The 21,304-nt window shown below is 33.1% G+C and overlaps 1 protein-coding gene across 1 annotated transcript; it reads left to right on the forward strand.

Annotated features, from left to right (window-relative positions):
* The first annotated feature begins 196 nt into the window (after window positions 1–196).
* LOC128863795 (protein psiI) lies at window positions 197–21,263 on the forward strand. Its single transcript, XM_054103145.1, has 4 exons — window positions 197–487; window positions 561–668; window positions 15,975–16,967; window positions 20,891–21,263. The coding sequence occupies exons 1-4, from the start codon at window positions 409–411 to the stop codon at window positions 21,085–21,087; spliced, it is 1,377 nt and encodes a 458-aa protein (XP_053959120.1). The 5' UTR covers window positions 197–408; the 3' UTR covers window positions 21,088–21,263.
* Window positions 21,264–21,304: the final 41 nt, after the last annotated feature.

The raw sequence follows: 21,304 nt of genomic DNA on the forward strand, positions 1-21,304 counted from the left end.
TAACAGTATTTTTTTTGCTAAAAACAGTGAGGGCGATAAAAAAATGCCAGCTCATGTGAAATAAAACAAAGCAAATTAAAATTTACAACCGACTTGTATTGTCAATTGTTTTCACTCAATTGCCACCAAATGTGATATGATAACGAAACAGGTGTGTGATTAGATTGTGCATAGCTTCAATGAAAGTGTGTTAAAGTGGCAATGGCTAGACGTTTTTTAGCGTTAAGAGTGAACGGAAGTGCCCAAAGCGAAGTGAAGAAAAAAAGTGAAGGACAAAAGGGGATGTAAATTAAAAGGGGAAATAAAAATTTTGGCTTATGTTAAAAAATATTTAATTAACAGACTTTGCTAACGTTTATTTTTATTTTTTTTTTAATAAATAACGGGGGGAAAAGTGCACCCAATAAGATGTGGCAGAATTACAAATGGATTCTAGTCTGCTTAGGCAGTTTAATGCTGTTGAGCTGTGCAGTTGCCCAAACTGAAAGTAATTTGTTAAATCAAAAATTTTTAAACGCGAAATTTAATATTTAAAAAACTTTGTTTTTTCTCTTTTTAAGATTTTACATGCGTGCAATGCAACGCAACGGAAAACTGTTTGAAAAATATTACAGCCATCGACACTACGATTGCATGCAGCACACAAAAATGCTATACAAAACTCAATGGTATGTACAAGAATATAAGAGAATGTGTGAGAATGTATGTGTTTATATGTATTAGTGCGTCTGAATTCGATCAAAGAAGCAAAAGTGGCAGATGGAGAGGAAGCATTGGCTTATCTGCTAGGTATTGGCTAAATTGGTACTGATCAGTACTTGCGCTTGTGTATGTATGTATGTATGTGCATACATGCTTATACATATTCTTACTTGTAAACGATATACTCGTATTTATATTCGTTTTATTATATTTACATATTTATATATGTACATCCTCGTATTAGGGTGGGTACATGTTTTTCGGCATTGTTGCTAGCAGATTCGAACTCTGCATAAAATTCTAAGAAAAAACGATCAAACTACTATGAAGAGTACGAAGAATTTATTTCTGCTAACTATTTTTCATTTAAGGAAGTAAATTAAGAAAATAAAGAAAGGAAAAACAAAATTAAGAGTTCTTATATGTAATTTTTTTAATATTATATTATAATTGGCTTGCATTGAAAAAGCTCCGCATAAAAACCATCTGTCGTTTGGAGGCGGCATAAAAATGTAGGTCCTTCCATTTGTGATTTAGCATCAAGACGCACAACACAAAATCGAGTAGAAACTCAATCTTCAATAAATATATGCACATTAGGGTGGGTCAATTTGCATTGAACGATTTTTCATGCATAGCTGATTTGTAGCTGGCATAAAAGTCTAACAAAAAAAATGCAGTAGCCTTAAAATCAATTTCAGGCAACCCAAATATTAAAGGTAGCCGTCCTTAATTTATTCAAAAATTGAGTGTGGGAATTATGGCAACGAAGGTAGAAAGTAGAAAAAAAACAGCTTCTGTTGAAAATAAAAAGCATGTAAAACCAAAATAATTGTAAATAAGTTTTTAATTGTAAGCAAAACAAAAAACAAATTAAGGATTAGGAAATTAATGTTTAAATAAATTTTGAAATATATTATATAAACGAAATATAATAAAAATTAAAAAAAATTTAATTCTTGTAATTGTTTTTTTTTTTTGCACGTTTTAATTTGATTTACATATAAAACTCCTTTTCCTCTACGTTATATCTTTTTTCTCTTTCGCGGAACGAAAATTCCCAAACCGTTGCATGGCCTTGAAATTTTACTCTCCATTCTCGCTCGACCATCGACGCCTAAGAAGTTTCACTTCAAAAATTTAATACTCACTTTTTCTATTATTTTGTAAATACCGTCTGCGTCAAAATAAAGTTTTGCCTATTTATTTATTTTTTTTTTTCATTTTGTAATTTCATTGCGTCTTTATAAAAATATATTTTATTCTACAACAACTACCATATAAAGCAAAATCATTCGAACTTTGTACGGAAATTTGTAAAAAATTCGGCAAATTTGCATCAAAAATACAAATTTTTTACTTAGAATTTCTGAACAAATTTCAAGTATGCAGTTTTATAGCTTATTGAATTTTGGTATAATAAAGTGCAAGTTTTAAGTAGATCAAACAGAAGAATTTTTTTCGAACGCGTATTTTCTCCATTTAATTCCTACTCCAAATGTTTTTTGTTTATTGAAGAACACACCCAACACCCCCAGCTGAAGAAATTGGGAAATATAATATCAACATGATTTCTGAATTACTTGAAACTTGCACTTTATTTTAGCAAAATTTAATGTTCTATAAAACTGCACACCCGAAATTTTTCTAAAAATTCTGCATAAAAAGTTTGAAAGTTTGTTGAAAATTTGCTGAATTTCTATAATTTCTAGAACTTAAATTTTTTTATTTTTATTATTATTTTATTTTTTATTTTTCTCTTATATATATTATATTTAATTTTTACATTTAAAAAATTTATTTTTAAATTTTTTTCTAAAAAACTGTTAAAAACTGGTTTACAATTTACAACGAAAAAAAAAAACAAATAGGACAAGTGATTGCATCAAATTTTTTTATAAGTAAATCAAATTAAAGCTTGCAAAAAAATCAAAAAAAAATTGAATTTTTTTTTTATTTTTATTATTGTATATTTATTTTTTTTATATATTTCATTTTTATAATTCAAAAATTTATTTTTACAAAAAAATTTTTTTTTTCTAATCATTAATTTTTTACAATTAACAACTGATTTACAATTTCCAACAAAACAAAAATAAGAAAAGGGATTGTACCTATTTTTTTATATGTAAATCAAATTAAAACTTGCAAAAAAATCAGAAACAATTTAAAAAGTTTCAAAAGATTTTCTATTTTTATTATATTATATTTAATTTGCATATTTCAAAATTTTTTTCTTTTTTTTGTTTTTCTAACCATCAAAAAAGAAATAGGAAAAGTGATTTTATCCAATTTTTTTATTTAAATCAAATTAAAACTTACAAAAAAATTAAAAACTAATTACCAATTCTTTTAATATTTTTTTTTTTTTGTTATATTTTATTTAATTTTTATATTTCAAAAATTTATTTTATATTAAAATTTTTTTTCTTGTCAGTTATTTGTTGGTTTTTGGTTTTCGGTGTTTGCAATTAAAAAATAGGGCAAGTGATTGCAGCTAAAGCAAATTAAAACCTGTTTAAAAATCAAAACCAATTTCAAAAATAACAATTTTTTTCATTTTTATAACATTTCATTTTTATATTTCAAAAATTTATTTTTACATAATTCTTCTAATCATTAATTTTTTTCGGTTACAATTAACAGCTTATTTACAATTATTATGGTTTCAGATTCATTTCACTTTCAACAGAAGTTGTATTTTTTCTACTTGCTTTCTTCATTGCCATAAGTCCCTCTCAATTTTTGTATAAATTAAAGATGGTTGCTTTTAAAATTTGTAGAGCCCGAAAATTATTTTCAAGCTATGAAATTGAGTTTCTACTCCGTTTTCTGGTGTGTGTCTTAATTTCTTCCTTTAACTGGAGTAGCCCACAGCATTTTACCTACCCTAACGGCTAATGGTTTTGTTATGAGAATCTTTTTCGTGTTTTTTCTTGTCAAAATAAATGCAACTTTATGCCTTTAGGAAGCAACAAAAGCTTCCCTGTATGAACGCGATCAAATGAAACTTGCCTAATATCAGCAGAGAGATTTCGCAGCATTAAAGCCAGTGAGTTATAGCAATTTTATTCGCCTCTGAGTGAATTTGACAGAATCAGTGGATGGGCTGTCGTGCCTTGGGGTATGTTTACAAAAACTCTGAGATTTTGTTGGTGATATATAAAAAAAAACAACACATTCACCACTCATTATGATTTGTTGCTATTTAAACACCGACTGATTGGAAGAGTGTATGAATTCATGTGAAATGATCGTGCAGAACTCGGTTGGCGAATCCCCAAGTGGCATGGCAGCCGAAGTTCCCCTCACAAAGTTTCGTTTCACCATAGTTAAAGAGCAAACCTTTTAAATCTACCATCCTTGAACAATACTCGTTAGTGATGAATCTTGCTCAATAACTCAGTTGTTGCTTTCACATGCAAATTTTTCGTCAAGCCAGCAGAGCTCAAGCACAGCGAGCAGAAAAGTGGCGAATCGCCTCTATAGGCGCGAGAACTATCTCTGCTATAATTTTTCGTAACTTGTCCGCAATGAACTTCGAACCCGGTTCGAATCAAGTGCTGAATACACTCTGCTACTGTGGACACCAAAAGTATACATATATATTTTTTTATTGTGTTCACTTTGGAATGCACCTTGCAGAAATTTAAACGTACTTACATACGCATATGTGTGTGTGTATATGCTTGCATATTACAAATCGCGTCAATATCATTTGTTATCAGTGAGTATCTTTTATGGGTAGGCACTTATGTGCGTGTTTATGAACCTACATTTGTCGGTGGGTAGTTCACCGTATTATGATTAGCTGTCATTATTAATAAAAGTTAGGTTTTGATACGAAATAAAACTAAATGTAATGAAGAAGTTGAAATATATCAACTGAGAGTGAGGGCAATTTCTTGTGAGAATGTAACAAAAAATTTGCTGAAAAAATGCAATGATATAAAAATTACATATTTTCAAGCCGATATTGATGAAGATGTCCATAGTCACTTGAGATCAAATCTTCCTTTACTGAAATTTGAGACTTTTTTGAAACAGATATAAAATTTGCTGGGAAATTTCGTGATTCTCAAATCCATTATTGAGGCCGCACAGATATTTCCGAGTCAAAGTGTATATTTAATTCACGTTATTCCAATTCCAGTAAAATTTTATAGTTTCAAAAGTTTTAACTCTGCGCGATCGAAATGCGTGCAATCGATTCAATCTTGCACGGCATAAAAATATCATAGAAACAGGGCGTGAACCCGATAGAAAATCTAAAGCGCCACAAATATGATAGTGCCATGCCCTAAAACATTTAACAGAGTTAAGCTTAATTAAAAAGTTGGCTAAAATAATAGGTCTATTTATAAGTTCGTGCGGTTTTACAACAGATGGCGTAACTTGATTATTATTCCATCGATCCACATTTCCAAACATTCATTGGAGAGCTACTGTCGTAAGGCACAAACGTCAGTATAAGTTTTTTATTTGAAGCGTAAACAACAATATTTTTACCACACTTGAAAATGTCGAATTTCGTGCCAAATAATGTGTTTTTGCGGGGAATTCTTCTTCATTTTTTTAATATGAAGAAAAAAGCAGCCGAAAGTCATCGTATCTTGGTGGAAGTTTATGGTGAGCATGCTCTATCTGAGCGAACGTGCCAGAAGTGGTTTGCACGCTTTAAAAGTGGTGATTTTGGCTTGGAAGACGAAGAACGCGAGGGTGCGCCGCCAAAGTTCATGGATACCGAATTGGAGGAATTGCTCGATCAAGATCCGGCTCAAACGCAAGAAGAGGTTGCAAAAACTTTGGGAGTTGATCAATCAACCATTTCCAAACGTTTAAAAGCCATGGGAATGATCCGAAAGGTAGGCCATTGGGTGCCGTATGAATTGAAGCCAAGAGACGTTGAACGCCGTTTTATGGCATGCGAACAACTGCTTCAACGGCACAAAAGAAAGGGTTTTTGCATCGAATTGTGACTGGCGATGAAAAGTGGGTCCATTACGACAATCCAAAACGTCGGGCAACGTATGGATACCCTGGCCATGCTTCAACATCGACGTCGGCGCAGAATATTCATGGCCTGAAGGTTATGCTGTGTATCTGGTGGGACCAGCTGGGTGTTGTGTATTATGAGCTACTGAAACCGAATGAAACGATTACGGGGGATGTCTACCGACGACAATTGATGCGTTTGAGCCGAGCACTGCGAGAAAAACGGCCGCAATACGCCGATAGACACGACAAAGTTATTTTGCAACATCAAAACATACTTAGAAACGCTCAAATGGGATGTCCTACCCCACCCGCCGTATAGTCCAGACCTTGCGCCATCCGATTACTATCTCTTCCGATCGATGCAACATGGCCTGGCTGACCAGCACTTCCGTAATTACGATGAAGTCAAAAATGGATCGATTCGTGGATTGCGGCAAAACCGACCGAATTTTTCACAAAGGGAATCCGTGAATTGCCAGAAAGATGGGAAAAAGTAGTAGTAAGCGATGGACAATATTTTGAATATTAAATTTGTAACCATTTTACGTCAATAAAGTTTCAAATTTCGAAAAAAAAACCGCACGAACTTATTAAAAGAATAGCAGAAAAATCTGGGGCTATACGGCATACAAAGCCTTATTAGCTGCAAAGCAAGCTACAGCCCGCGGCAAAAAATAGCAACTCAACATTGCCCAGGCTTTTTCTTACTTATTATTAACCCTAATCCCGATGGATGGGTCGTTCGTTTCGTTATTGAAATCAAAAATTTGAAAAAAAAATCTCTTCGGATATGTTTAGTTAAAGCTTAGAAGATACCTTATGATTGTTTTTCTAATTTTTTGTTGGCGTTATACAGTATAAATAAGCGCCGGACGCGAACGACCCATTGACATGGGAATTTTTTTTTTTTTTTTAATTTTCATTTTTTTTTATCGAAGTATAGTTCATTGTCTTAGAAAAACCAAGTTTCAAGTTGAAGTTTCAGACTTTATGGAAAATTTCCACAAACTTCTCATCACAATTCCACGGTTTTTCATTAGAATTCCTAGAAAAAATTATATAATTGTAGTTTTTTAACTTATAAATTTTAGCATAATAAAATGCAACTTTAAAGTTGAGTTGATTTTTATAATTTATTTTGCTGACGGAGTTCCGCATTTTTTTCAAAAATGTGGTGCTTTTATTGCCAAGAAAATGCGCTAGAATTCAATGTTTCTATCACTCTTCTACGAGTAACAAAAGCAGGAACTCCTCACTCCCATGAGTCTACGCCCAAGCATGTGCGCTCGACGTTGCCTGTTTATTAACAGCCCCTTCGCTTATGAAATCTGTAGAAAAATGCTGACAACTTTGAACTTTAACACTGGGTGCTGTGCGATTGGGCTATCGGCAAACTCTACCAAGACTGGTATTGTCTTCTTTACCAGAAGGAGGAAGCTTGATGGCCCCATTCTGCCTAGCCTAAAAAGAGTTACAATCCAGCTATTCAAAGAAATCAAATATCTTGGAGTAATCCTCGATAGTTATTACTTTGCTAGTCACACGTTGAAGCAAAGACATCCAAAGAACTGGCAGCCTTCTGGCAGTGCAAGGGTGTCTTTGGGAAAACGTGGGATCTTTCTTTTAGCAAGATCCTATTGGTCTACACAGCTATGATAACACCTACTATCACCTATGCATCCGTGGTCTGGATGAGTAGACTCTCTCTCTCTCTCGCGGGAGTCAGGAGCACCTTATCGAGACTACAACGCACTGTGACCATCTGTTGCACCAGAGCTTTTCCGATTATTTCATGCCCGGCATTAGAATCTCTGGTTAGTCTGCCACCACCTGCAGGCTGAAACATAATGGGAATTGATACGGCCCCTGTCCGGTATTGGACAATAGAGAAGGCATGGACTTCGACCCATGCATCATGGCTCCCTACCATCAGTAGTCGTCCTTAAAAAGAGATACAGTGTGATGCTGTCCGAGGCTCAATTGTGGTCAAATTCTGAAAATTAACCCAGCAACCACTGTTTTCCCTTTTTCACGAATGGTTCTGGTGTCAACGTGATAAAACTGCACATTGCTCTTGGAATGTACGCATCTATGTTTCAAGCGCAGATGTATGGTGTTCAAGAAGCAATGAACTTTGTTGTGGAAAACAGGTATGTGTCTGCAGTGACAGCAAAGCTGCGCTCATGGCTTTAGACAGCCATCAAACCACTTCAAAGGTAGTTGAGTCCTGTAAATCCAGGCATAATATTCTAATGCTAACATGGGTCCAGGGACACGTGGGTATCGCGGGTAATGAGCCCTCTGACTCCTTAGATAGGACGGGCTCTGAGGCCAATTTCTTTTTAGAGAGAAGGATGAGACGGCGGACCACTTTCTGTGCGCCTACCCGGTCTTCGCTCGATTTAAGCTTGTGATCTTTGGCACTGATGTGTTAAGAAGCGACCACCTTGGATCCTTGGCACCGCAAGATCTACTCAGATTTCTGTGGAGCTTGGGTAGATTTAAAGAGAATTAAAAATTAAAAAAAGAAGGGAACTTGAGTGCAGCTTAATGGACTTAATGTTGTCTGAGTGCTGTACTTGCTAGTTGTCCCGACAAAAAAGTTGTTTCAGTCATCTCCACTGCACGAAAAAATTATAAAACCAAGACGATTATGATGATATCTGCTAAAGCAATAATAGAAAAATGTCCCATCGTTTCATTGATTGTATGTTTAAAATGGGATCTCATAATGGAAATTAATCCGCATTTATTGCTCGTATTTTAGTAACGCACAAATTTTTGTTCTATGCAAAACGAAATAATTAAAAGACCAAAAGCATTTGCTTTTAATTCAAAGGTGTAAAAAGTAAGTTATTACGTCAAAATTATTTTATTATAAGTGCTTTTGAGCGCTTATCTCGTTCTCATATTTATGTGGCCTTTGCTTTAACAACAAAAAATATGCCGCGCGGAAGAGTTTTATCTGAATTTGAGCAGATACAAATTTTAGTATGGGCGGGAGAGAGAGCTTCTTCTTCTTCTTGATTGGCGCGATAATGCGATACATTACGAAATATTGCTTCAAAATTAAAGAGAAGCAAAACTGTGGTTTAACATTACTTCCATTTGAGAGTAAAGTACGAAAGTACCGAGAGAAGAGAGTAGAAAACCTAAACTTGGCGCTAGAGACGTTCGGGACATCAAACGTTTAGCTATAAATAAATCAAATAGCCCTGCTGAAATTAATTTGAACTTAATTTGAAAGTTAGTAACCGTGGTATGCAAAGCAACATTTGCAAGCAGATTCTAGTCTAGAATGTGAAAAGTGAGTCCCTAAGCCTGAGTTAATCATCAGTCGATCCACACGCGTTGTAAAAAGCTTTTTATTAAAACATAAATATATGGATCATTGAATTGATAAAAAACGATGTTTCAGTTAACCGACAATTTATCCACACAATAAAGCACATAAAACAAAGTTTTCGCTGTATGTGTTTTCATTTTTGTAAGTGGATTCCATGTAAAAAATATCTGCGGTTATCGCAACAACTCGGTTATCGTGACAGATTCTGGCCTTTAATATTCGCGATAGTGACGATGGCACTGGAAAAAGTTTGATGATAATAATATTTATGGTGAAATATTACATTTGGTTGTACTTGTAAATATCGTACATACAGACATGTAAGTGCATACATACATATTTGAAGTAAGCAGGTATTTTTACATATACAGCCATGGTCATATAAATAGCACATTTAGACTTTGAAAGCAAAGAGTTGAATATGTTTTCAGATAATTATTTTTTATTGGGAAAAAAGCAGCATAAAAAATAAAACAAAAAATTGATTTACTTTCACTTTAAAACAAAAAAATGGTCAAAAAGAATTTTAGTTCTGATTTAATTGACGAGTACGTTGATAACTCACGAAACCTTTTGGACACATAAATAGTACTTCCTGAAAAACTCCAAATAAAAGCAAAAATAGTAAACAAATCAGATAGTTAAGTAATAATATTGTTTTACCACATTTGTATTTTGTACTACAGGGTGAACGATATGAAGTGTTACCTATCCATAACTTTTTTGTGTGAAATTAGTTTTTATTGATTTCAAAGACAAAATTGTTCAAAAATGATTACAATTTTAACATATATTCACTTTAGCTCGACCACCTTTTGCCTTGACTATAGCCTTCAAATGTCAAAAAATGAGTTGCATGCTGCACGAATGTGATCTTGAGGTATTTTAGCCCATTCTCGTTTAATCGTTTTTTTCAGCGCATCCATACTGGCATATTTTTTAGTCCTCACCTTGCTCTCCAAAATGGACCAGATGGAATAGTCCATCGGATTTGCATCTGGCGAATTCGAAAGCCATTGTGTGGTCGAAACGAAGTGTGAAACATGATTTTTTAACCATTCTTGGTTCACACGAGCTTTATGAGACGGTGCCGAGTCCTGTTGGAACGTCCACGGTCTACGACCGAAATGTTTGCATGTCCACGGCTCTAAAGCAGCTTCTAAGACATTTTCCCGATAATAAGTCGCATTCACTTTGACACCAGGCTCGATAAAAACGATTGGAGAGCGTCCATCTGCGGTCACTGCGGCCCAAACCTTTACTTCCGATGGGAAATTGCTTCGAGCGGCCATACGTAGGCTCAAATTGTCGTATGAGCGTTCGGTCAAGTATACACGATCGTTTTGAGTGTTTATGAACTGCTCAATTGGGAAATTTTTTTCATCAGACAACACAATGGTAGGAAATTCTCCACGTTCGTGCAAGCGCAACAACTCCTTTGCTATTTTTTTGGTGGGGTGAAAGATCGTGTGCTTTTTGGAATTTGTAAGCCTTGACCTTCAGCTCATTTTTCAATATGCGTCAAATGCTGTCTTGCGATATTTTCAGTTCTTTGGCCATTTTTCTTCCACTTCGACGTGGATTTCGTTTAAGTCAAGCCTTCACTTTCCGAACCATTTCTGGCGTTGTTGCGGTTTTTTTTTGGTCCACATCCATAGCGTTTTGCAATGCTACCAGTATCATTGTAACATTTTATAGTGCGATACACAAACATTTTATTCACTTTGAAGTGACTGAGCTCACGAACAATGGCTCGTTGTGATTTTCCAGCCAAATATAACGCAATCACACTATTACGTTTGAATTCCATCACAGAAAAAAAAATTCAACAAACCTAAGACGCAAATGCTTTTGATGTCTTATAAACAATATATTGAACTGTCATTAGAACAATTTTGACGTTGATGTCATGAGCTGTTTTACAGATACAAGCAGTGTGAAGTTGGTAACACTTCATATCGTTCACCCTATATATCCCCCGTTTTTGATTACTTCTTTAAGCCGTCGCCCCATGCTCTCTACAAGCTTGTGGCATCTTTCTTTTAGAATCGAGTACCAAGCCTCTTCAACTGCGACCCACAAATCTTCAAAATTTTTAAAACTTTTCTTAGAGATTTTGACCTTAATGTCATTCCACAAATTATCTATTGGATTGAGATCAGAGTTCTGCGCCGGCCAATCCAGTACATTAATTTTTTCACTTCTGAGCAATTGCTTCACTGTCTTTGCAGTATGCTTTGGATCATGTCCTGCATAAATGTTCAATTTATTGGCATAAACTCAAACACAAATGGCTGCATTTTGTTCTGGAGTATAACCAGATACTGAAATCTATCCATTTTACCAACCACGCGAACAATTGGCCCAACACCATGCCAGAAAAAAGCTCCCCAAACCATGATGCTTCCGCCACCGTGTTTAATCGTCTTTTTTGTGAACCTAGGATTTAGCGCTTGATTTTTTGGACGACGTATAGTACACAAGTTTTCCCATCTGGTGCCATCCTATTTATTGTGGTTTCGTCGGTCCAAAGTACGTTTTTCCAAAACTGAATAGATTTGTCTTTGTGGGCTTTTGCAAAGGCAAGTCGGTCTTTTCGACAGGGGTGGTTTTTTTCTGCTTATGCGGCCAAACAGCTGGGCGTCGTTAAGGGGGAAAAAAATTTCATAAAATGTTAATATAATCCTTTCGAGAATATGCCAATTTTGAAAAAAATATATTGAGTTCTTCATTTTAAATAATTTTAATGAAAATTAGGGAAAATATGGCCGTTTACAGGTATCTGTCCCCTTAAGTCGCCTTCCTACAAGCTTTCTGGACACCTGTAGACCAGATTCTTGGTTTATTTTAAACATTATTTGCTGTACCGACTTAAAAGGATCTGCTTTGGTCTTGCTTATTGTAGCTCTATCCACATTAACATCAGCTTTTCGCGACTTTGGTTTTCTTTCCGTTTTTTCGCTTAGATAGGATGAATCTTTCCTAACTAAATTAAGAGCATTATAAACCATTTTCCTAGAGCACATCATCATTTCAGCTATTTCTGCAAAGCGTTTTCCGTTTTGACTCATGCGGTGTATAAAAGCTCTTTTATGCGGCGTGCAAAGTTTTCCACGTCCCATTTTTAGTAATACTGTAAAATTTTATTTAAGAAAGAAAAAATTATACTAAAAATGGCTGAAACAATATTAATGTTTTACTCTCCGTTGCACAAGTTAAAATCTGCTATCTTTGTGTCCACTTCAAAACAGCAATAAACATAAATAAAATAGAACGCAAAAATTTCCATAGAAAAGAAACGGTTGTAAGCTTAATAACGGTAATAAATGTAAACAAACAAATTTATTTCATCAAAGTAGAGTTCGTACTAAAAACTTAACTTAACATATCGTCCCCTTAGTATTAAAATAGCCTATAAATTTTTTGATGTTTTGAGAAAATGAATTTCAAACTTTTTGTCGAAAGTAGCTCTCACTCAAATCTCGTTATGTCTGTAAATATTTATTATTTTTTGACTGACGTTTTGACCCACTTTGTGGAACTAGAATTTGACAAAATTTTGACCACATATAAAATCGACGATGGAGAATCCAAAAATTCAATAAAAAAATAATAGCCTATGAGCACATAGGCTATTGTTATACTAAGGGGACGATATAAGGTTTATCATTTGTGCTATTTATCTGTGCATGGCTGTACCTTTCCCTCAAACAAAATGATTATTTTTCTTCCGCTGCAGAAGGAGACGCGCCTTTCATAAATTGTACACCCAATATGAAAAGTCCGATAGGTAGAAATTATTTCATGAGAGTATCAATACTAAAGATAATAATAATAATTCTTTTTTTTTTTTTGTGGCGGTGATGTAGATTTTAAAACGCCTTCGCACTTACAACGACCGTCGTCTGGTGCGTCGAGTGGTGTGCCACTTAAACGATCCTCCTTTTACTCTCTTGGATGTTTTCTCCACCCCGGAGCTACGGTAGATTTCATCCCAGACAGAGAAGATCCAACAGGTGTTCTGATAAAGACTGCATCCAGCGTCCAAGGTCGCCAGTTTCGGAGCCAGCTTCATGCAATTGGCTCATCTTCTGATTAGTTAGGTAGGCTAAAGAATCAAGCTGCACTGAGACCCCATGCTAACCCACTCTAATCTTCGAAATTAGTAGGTGAATGTAAGAAAAAATTGAATAGTGTAGCAAAACACAACAAAGTTTATCTTATTTGAGTACCTGGACACTGCGGTATTACAGGGAACGTGTTGGCTGATAAATAGACCAATGAAGGTTTTGCAAAGATCCAACTGGGCCCTGAATCTGTCAATTCTGCATCAGTTCAACTATGGATTGACGACTTCATGAGGTCTACCCATAGAGGACGTGAGTTAGTCTCCTGCAGAGTAGCCAAGTGCTTTGTGAAAGAACCAAACAGTAAATTAGTGACGTTTCTCCCAAAAACTTAGTAGGGAGGACTTGAAAGTGCTGGTGGCTGTAATCACAGGCCATAAGGGCTGCCATGGGAATCATAGGCGACCAAATAAGCCTATCTTGTCGTGAAAATGAGGGCATTGCAGAGCATTTTCCAGCGTTCTCTAGTATCAGACTTAGGCTGTTGGGGTGCGATGATCTGAGCATGGATAAAGTTCATACTCTTCCTCTTCCGAATCTCTTCAGATTCATCAATGAATCCAAAAGATTCGCGAAAGAGTGACCTCCAACCAATTTCTCCGTCTTACCATCCATATTGCATCTATCCTGTGTCTCTATTCCTTCCACTGTAATCTATCCGGGTGTGGTACAATGGTCTTCCAGACTGAGTGCTTGGACTTGTCGAATCCCCTACAAATCTAATCCAATCTAATGTAAGGTTAGTATGTCGGTTAAGCCTCTCTGTCCATATCGAGTTTTTTGGGGCGTAGCACTCGCTCTATGTACGTGACAATAAGTTGCAAATTTTCTGCGCTTACTCTCGCTCGTTTACCATTATCTGTTGAGAAACGACCGATATTAGAAAAACCTTTTTCTATCATTTCGTGTTTCGTGCCCGGAATTTCAAACTCACTCACTACCGAATAGTTATCACGCCATCCCACCCATCCGGCTACGGCGTCTACATCTTGTCAATAGGCAGTTCTCATCTGAGGCTTTATTATTGTTTTCATAGGGGAAGGATTTTTACGTTGCGGGTGCCAAACCCAGCGAGCCACCCAGAGAATATTTGGGCGATTTTCAGATGTTGTGAGCTGCTTGGAACGTATGCGGAAGAATCGTCCTGGCCACTTCCAAGTGAATGGCAATCAGAGACTTCCCCCGCTTGCGTGGATTTCTAACCATCCTCTGGCGCCCGACTAAGAGTCAACATTACAAAACCGAAAGTAATAAGCGTCAATACCTCTGAAACCCAGATGGCCGGGATGGATGAAGTCGACGAATTTTGTTACCTCGGGAGCATTACTGAGGGGTCAGCAGCGAACATACTCACCCGAATAGAACAGGGACGGGCTGTGTTTGGTAGACATGGTATGGAGAGTGACTCACATCCCCCGATGTACGAAACATTGCATTTAACATAGAAATCTAGCGTCGTAAGTGGAAATAGATCGGGCGTAAATAACACCGTAAGATGACATCACAAGAGCAGCGCTAGGGTTCCAGGCTAACCCTCAAGGAAGTCGGAGATGCGGAAGCCAACACGTGGAGGCGACAAGTTGAAGCAGAAGCGAAAAAAGCAGGTCGTTTCTGAAGTCAAATTAAATTCTTAGCGTTAAATAAATGAAATAATAATTTGTTTATTGAGGTCTTATGTGCAGCATAAAGGGGAAATTTATTGTACGGGACCCTCTGTATTATTATAGTTTTTTCTTCTCTCGCCTTTAACATGCCTTCATGGCCATCATGACCTTCATTTGCTAGCTAGTAAATTTCCGTACACCAGACACACCATTTCTAGTGTAATGATGCATCGGAGGCGCGAAATATTTGCAGCCGATAATCTGGCTCACCTATACTTGATCTAATCAACTTCTGCAGGTTCGGCTTGCAGTTAATGCCCACACCTACAAATCGTAATTTTTCAAAGATGAAGCGCTGATAGCGAGAATTGGTAATGAGGAGAATTTTTGTTAGGAGAGATTTTTTATGGAATATTTTGTTTCTAAAATGGCAGTGTCATGGAAATTCTTCTTCTCCTTCTTGATCGCTTACGCGATTGTTGCTTTCTCCTACTAACCGGCGTCAATTGGACACACGAAGTGCAGACATATCCTTCTCCAGCTGATTCTTCCAACGCTGAGAAGGTCTTCCTCTTCCTCTGCGACCACCAGCTGGTACCGCATCGAATATTTTGAGAGCCAGAGCGTTTGAATCCATTCGAACGAAATGACCCTGCCAGCGAAATCACGTAGATCTTTATTCGCTGCGCTATGTTTATGTCGTTGTAAAACTCATACAACTCATTGTTCCATCGACTGCGATACTCACCGTCACCTACGTAGACATGGATATTAATGACGAAAAATGATTTATAAGTTAAGGAAGCCACAGGAACATCTTGGGTATGTCCTTCGAGGGCATCAAAGTTTGATTCTTCAAAGCATTTGGCACCGCTTGAGAGAAGAGGGGCGCACTCGGTGCCACAAAGCATTATTTGCACACCTAGAACCACGATTTCTAACAAACTCACAAATTATAGTCTAAAAGCGTCAAATGCAATGCTGTTTGATCCATTCTCCTTTTCCGCTAGCATGCACGCCTTTCGACCTTTTGTCATGATCACGTCAATTGTTAAGACAAATGGAGCATTTCAAGTCAAAAATATTTAAAAAAATTCTGCAATAAAAGATTTTCTATTACATAACTACAAGACATTCTCTTCATCTCAATGTTTGATTTTCTATTAAATTAATGTAAAAACTCTTCCCTCTTCACAGATAACAATGCCATTGACCGTGGCTGTTTGGCGAGTACTGATACGTGCGAGGCACCAAATTGTGTCAGTTGTACCACTGCAAATTGCAACAAGAACACTGTATGTAAGTCTTGCAAATCAGAGGACAACGCTGCTTGTGCCCAAACTGATGCGTCCACAGTTGGCAACGCCATTTGCAGCAGCGCCGATAGCACCTGCATGATCAGTGTGCTGCAGAATACAACGGAACGAGGCTGTGTTACGGAGGACTTCGAAAAAAACTGCACAGATACGAAAAAATGCAAAATATGTGTAGGTGGCATTTGTAATTTGGGCATATTCCCGACGGATCGCCGCACCTGCTTTCAGTGCACCGATACAGAGACAACCTGCGCAAATGCAGTGACCAGCAGCAGCAACAGCAGCGACAGCAGCACTTCACTACCTTGCCTGCATTACGTGGAGGACGACAAATGTTATATGTATGGAACGGATGAGACGCACGTCACACGTGGCTGCACCTCGGATGCGGCTGAAGTGAATAAATGTAGTACGGAAGGCGACGATAAGTGTAAAACTTGCGATACCAGCAATTGCAATGAGTGGGGCTACAGTATGGATCAGTCGTTATTGTGCGTGACGTGTTCGAGCGCAAACGATAGCCAATGTGTTTGGGGACAGTTGGCGAGCAATGCTACGAGTTGTGAGAAAAAAATCCTATATACACAAGAGGAGAAATGCTATACGCGTACCAATGAGGCTGGAGTGGTGACGCGCGGCTGTTTCTACGATCTCGATGAGGCGGCACAGACAGCGTGCACGCAGGCGAACAATTGCACTACTTGCACGAATGCCAATGGTTGCAACAACGTGGACGCGCAGAATTTCACTTGTATTCGATGCCGCAGTGATAACTATGAGGGATGTCGCCTTAATGCCGATAAAATAGGTGGTGAAAAGTGCACAAATGTGGTGACATCGGAATCGAAGGCGAAATGCTTTACTGGCGTTTGGAGTAAGTGCTTTAAGATTTTCATCATTTACTATGTTCATGTTGTGCAATATTTTGTATACATAAGTACATATGTATGTATGTATATGTGTACACAGAAAGGCTTGGGAGTAATTCTAATGTTTGAATATTATTTTATTTTTAATTTTTTGATCTCTATTTTATTTTTTGTTTTTTTTAAATTTTTATTTGCATTTCTTTATTTTCTTTTTCATTTTTCTTTTTTTCGCCTTTGTTTTATTCATCTTTTCTTTACTTTTTATTATTTTATATTTAATTTATATTTTTTTATTTTCCTTTTTTATTTATATTATGATTAGCTATTTCTTGTCTTTTCTTTTTGCCTTTATTTTATTCATCTCTTCTTTACTTTTTCTTATTTAATATTTAATTTAGATTTTTTTTTTCCTTTTTTATTTATAATTTTTTATTTCTTGTTTTTTCTTTTTGCCTTTATTTTATTCATCGTTTCTTTACTTTTTCTTATTTTGTAATTAATTCATATTTTATATTTTCCATTTTGTTTTCTTTATTTATCTATTTTGTTCTATTTTTTTGGCTTTTTTATTAATTTTTAATTTTTTTTGTTTTTGTATTTTTATTTGCATTTTAGGTTTTTTTCATTTCTGTATTCAATTTTTTTTCTATTTTTCGTTTTTTTACGTTTTTTATTAATTTTTATTATTTAATATAATATTAAATTTTTATTTTTTTATTTTCCTTTTCTATTTATTTTTTCTTATTTTTTTACCTATTTTTATTAATTTCTTAATTCTTGTTTTTGTTTGCTTTTTTTGTTTACCTTTGTTATTAATTTTATTAATTTTTTAATTTTCATTTTTTTTTGTACTTTTATTTGTATTTAATATTGTATAATATTTAAAACTATTATTTTTGCCTGTTTTTATTCATTTTGTCTTTACTTTTTACTAATTAATATCTAATTCTTTACTTTTTTTATTTTGAAATTTAATTTAAATTTTTTTTAGTTTTTTTTTGCCTTTTTTATTAGTTTATAAGTTTTGGTTTTTTTTTGTGTATTTTTATTTGCATTTCTTTATTCTTTCGCTTTTCTTTTTTTATTTGCATTTTTATGTTCTTTTTTTATTTCCGCATTAAATTTTTTTTTATATTTTTCGTTTTTTTACGTTTTTTATTAATTTTTATTATTTAATATTTAATTTATCTTTTTTATTTTCCTTCTTTTATCTATTTTTTCTCATTTTTTTATTAATTTTTTAATTCTTGGTTTTAATTGTTTTTTTTTTTTTTTGTTTTCCTTTGTTATTAATTTTTTTATTTTAAATTTTTCATGTTTTTCTATTTTTATTTGCATTTTTTCATTTTTTGTTTATCTTTTTTACTCGCCTTTTTTTATCAATCTTCTTCACTCTATTTTCTTTTACTTATATTTTTTAATATATTTTTTTATATTCTTTTTTCATTTATTTTTTTATTCTATTTAAAATTATTATTTTGCCTGTTTTTATAAATTTTTTCCCCGTTTATTTCTTCTTTTTGCTTCTTTATTTGCATTTTTAATTTTTAATTTATATTTTAAATTTTGGTTTCCATTTAATGTCATTTCATTTTACAGTTGATTACTGTTTTACCCTTTAGAACTTTTTAATTGCGCTTTCAGTGCGGTTAAAATTTCTGATCTCTTGAAAAGCATAAATAGTAGCGCTGAATTTTAACGAACTGGTTATTTATTGCGCTGGCTGTGTGTGGATTGTCTGCATGGCTTCGCGATGTTTTGTTATTTGTTCAGAGCTATTTTTTATATTTATATTTATGTATATTTATATAAGCTTTTTTGAATTGACTTTTTTTAGTGAGATATGTTTACTTTCTTTTTAACTATCCTATTTTCTACACAGCAATAATCTCTTTATCAATAAAAAGTGATTGCCCCGAATAATTAATATTTTTTATAACCGTCTAAAAATGAAAATTTTCACTGGTACAATTTGGTTGCGTTTTGAGAGACTCAACTTTATTTTTAATTTTTCTTGTTTTTTATTGTCTTTTCCCTTAAATTGTATTGTTTTATTTTACTTCCCTTTTCTATAAAATTTATTTTTGTTTTTATTTAATTTCACTTTTTCTTCTCAACACAATTTTTTTTTTATTTCACTCTAATTCATTTACATTTTTTTGTTTTTTTTTTGTTAAAATTTTGTTTCTATATTTTTTTTTTTGTTTCCGTTTAACTTATTTTATTTTATTATTATTTGTTTTTTTTTGTTATTCTTTGTTTATCCGATTTATTTTTTAAATAACTTAATTAAAGTTTTTTTTTAATTTTTTTAAATATATTTCTTGTTTTTTTTTATATTACGTAAATTTGGTAATTTTTTTTCAATTTGCTTTAAATTACTTTTTTCGGCTTTTCATTCTGATTTTGTTATTATTTTATTATTTTTTATTATTCATTTTTTTTTTTTATTACAATAAATTTTTTATTGTTTTTAGATTTAAATTCAAGTTTTTTTGTTTAAGTTAATTTTTCTTTTCTTTTTACTTTAACTTATATTATTTTATTTTGATTTATGTTTTTATTATCCTTTTTTCTATCTGATTTATTTACTTTTATGGAATTTTAAATAACGCAATATAATTTTTTTACTGTTTTATTTTACTTTAATTTATTTCATGTTTTTATTTTATTTAATTTTGCTATTTTTCGAATTATTTTATTTTAATTTACTTTTTGCCTTTTCCATCTTATTTTTTATTATTTCATTATTTTTTTTGTGCTTGCTTTTTATGAATCCTTTTTTTGCTACTTTATTTTCTTTCACTGTATTTTAAATAACTTAATTAAATTTTTTTTAATCTTGTTTTTTTTACTTCATTTCTTTTCATGTTTTTTTTTTAATTTTACTGTTTTATATTTTACTGTAATTAAATTTGTGTTTTGGTTCTTCTATCTTTTCTCAATTATTTTTATTCTTTTGATTTTTGTTCTTACTTTTTTATTGTATGTTTTTACTTCATTTCATTTACTTATTTTTGCTATTCTTTAATTAGTTTTTTTTAAATTTTTCTTTTGGTTTTTCTGTCTTTTTTATTATTATTTTATTAATTTTTATTATTATATTTTTATTAATCTTTTTTTCTACTTTATTCCCTTTCGTTGTATTTTAAAAAACTGAATTTATTTTTTTTTTTGTATTTTTTACTTCATTTAATGTTTTTTAAATTTTATTTTATTTTGCTATTTTTCCTTTCTTTTCATTGTATTTATATTTTATTTGCTTTTTTTTGTTTTTCTGTCTTTCTTTTAATATTTCATTAATTTTTATCATTATATTTTCATTAATCTTTTTTTCTATTTGATTGATTTACTTTTATTGTATTTTAAATAACTTAATTTAATTTTTTACTTCCCTTTATTTTTTTCTTTCTTTTCATTATATTTAAATTTAATATATTTTTGGGCCTTTGTATCTCTTTTTAATTTTTATTATTATTTATTTTATATAATACTATTTTTACTTCATTTCATTCTTTGTATTTTTATTTTATTAAATTATGCTATTTTTCTCGATTTAATCTAACTTAATGTTTTTTTATTTTTTAGCTTTCCCATTTATTTATTTTTATTTTGTCTTTTTTCATGTTTAATTTTATTAGTTATTTTTTTAAATGTAATTTAATTTATTTTATTTTTTCTTATTTTTTCTTATATTTTAATATTTTTTTATTATTTATGTTCTTTTATTCTAATTTAAATAACTGAATTAATTTTTTTATTGTTTAATTTTAACTTTAATTCCTGATTGGCCCAAATCTGTCCTGTAATTGGGTCACAATTTTCATTGAGTAAACCCATCGTTTTCATTTTACCCATCGTCACCCCACCCGGTTTCAACTGTGCCATATTTATTTCATTGTTTAAATTTTTTTGTTTTCTTTTACAGATACTAACGTAGTTATTCGTGGCTGTCTCATAGATTTGGATGAGAGGGATCAGTTCATTTGCAATGATCCCGACAATGAGAGTTGCAAAGTTTGCAGCGGAACTAATTGCAATATAGAAGCAAACGGCGCGGCATATTTGCTCATTTCAAATGGACTATTGGCTGCTGTTCTCCTAACATTGTGGCGTCTGAAATAATACAAAGAAACTATCAATAAATTAACGTTATCCCAAGTGAAAATACATGCTTACATATTTACCTACTAACTAACATAAAAACACATTTACCCTAAATAATATGCATGTACACACATACATATACCATATATATATACATATGTAAATTTTTTTAACTATGATTATTTGAATACGTCGTGATTTGTACCGCTAATCATAAAAATAAAATTAAGTACAA

This window comes from Anastrepha ludens, chromosome 5 (assembly GCF_028408465.1).
Source record: "Anastrepha ludens isolate Willacy chromosome 5, idAnaLude1.1, whole genome shotgun sequence".
Lineage (NCBI taxonomy): Eukaryota > Metazoa > Arthropoda > Insecta > Diptera > Tephritidae > Anastrepha > Anastrepha ludens.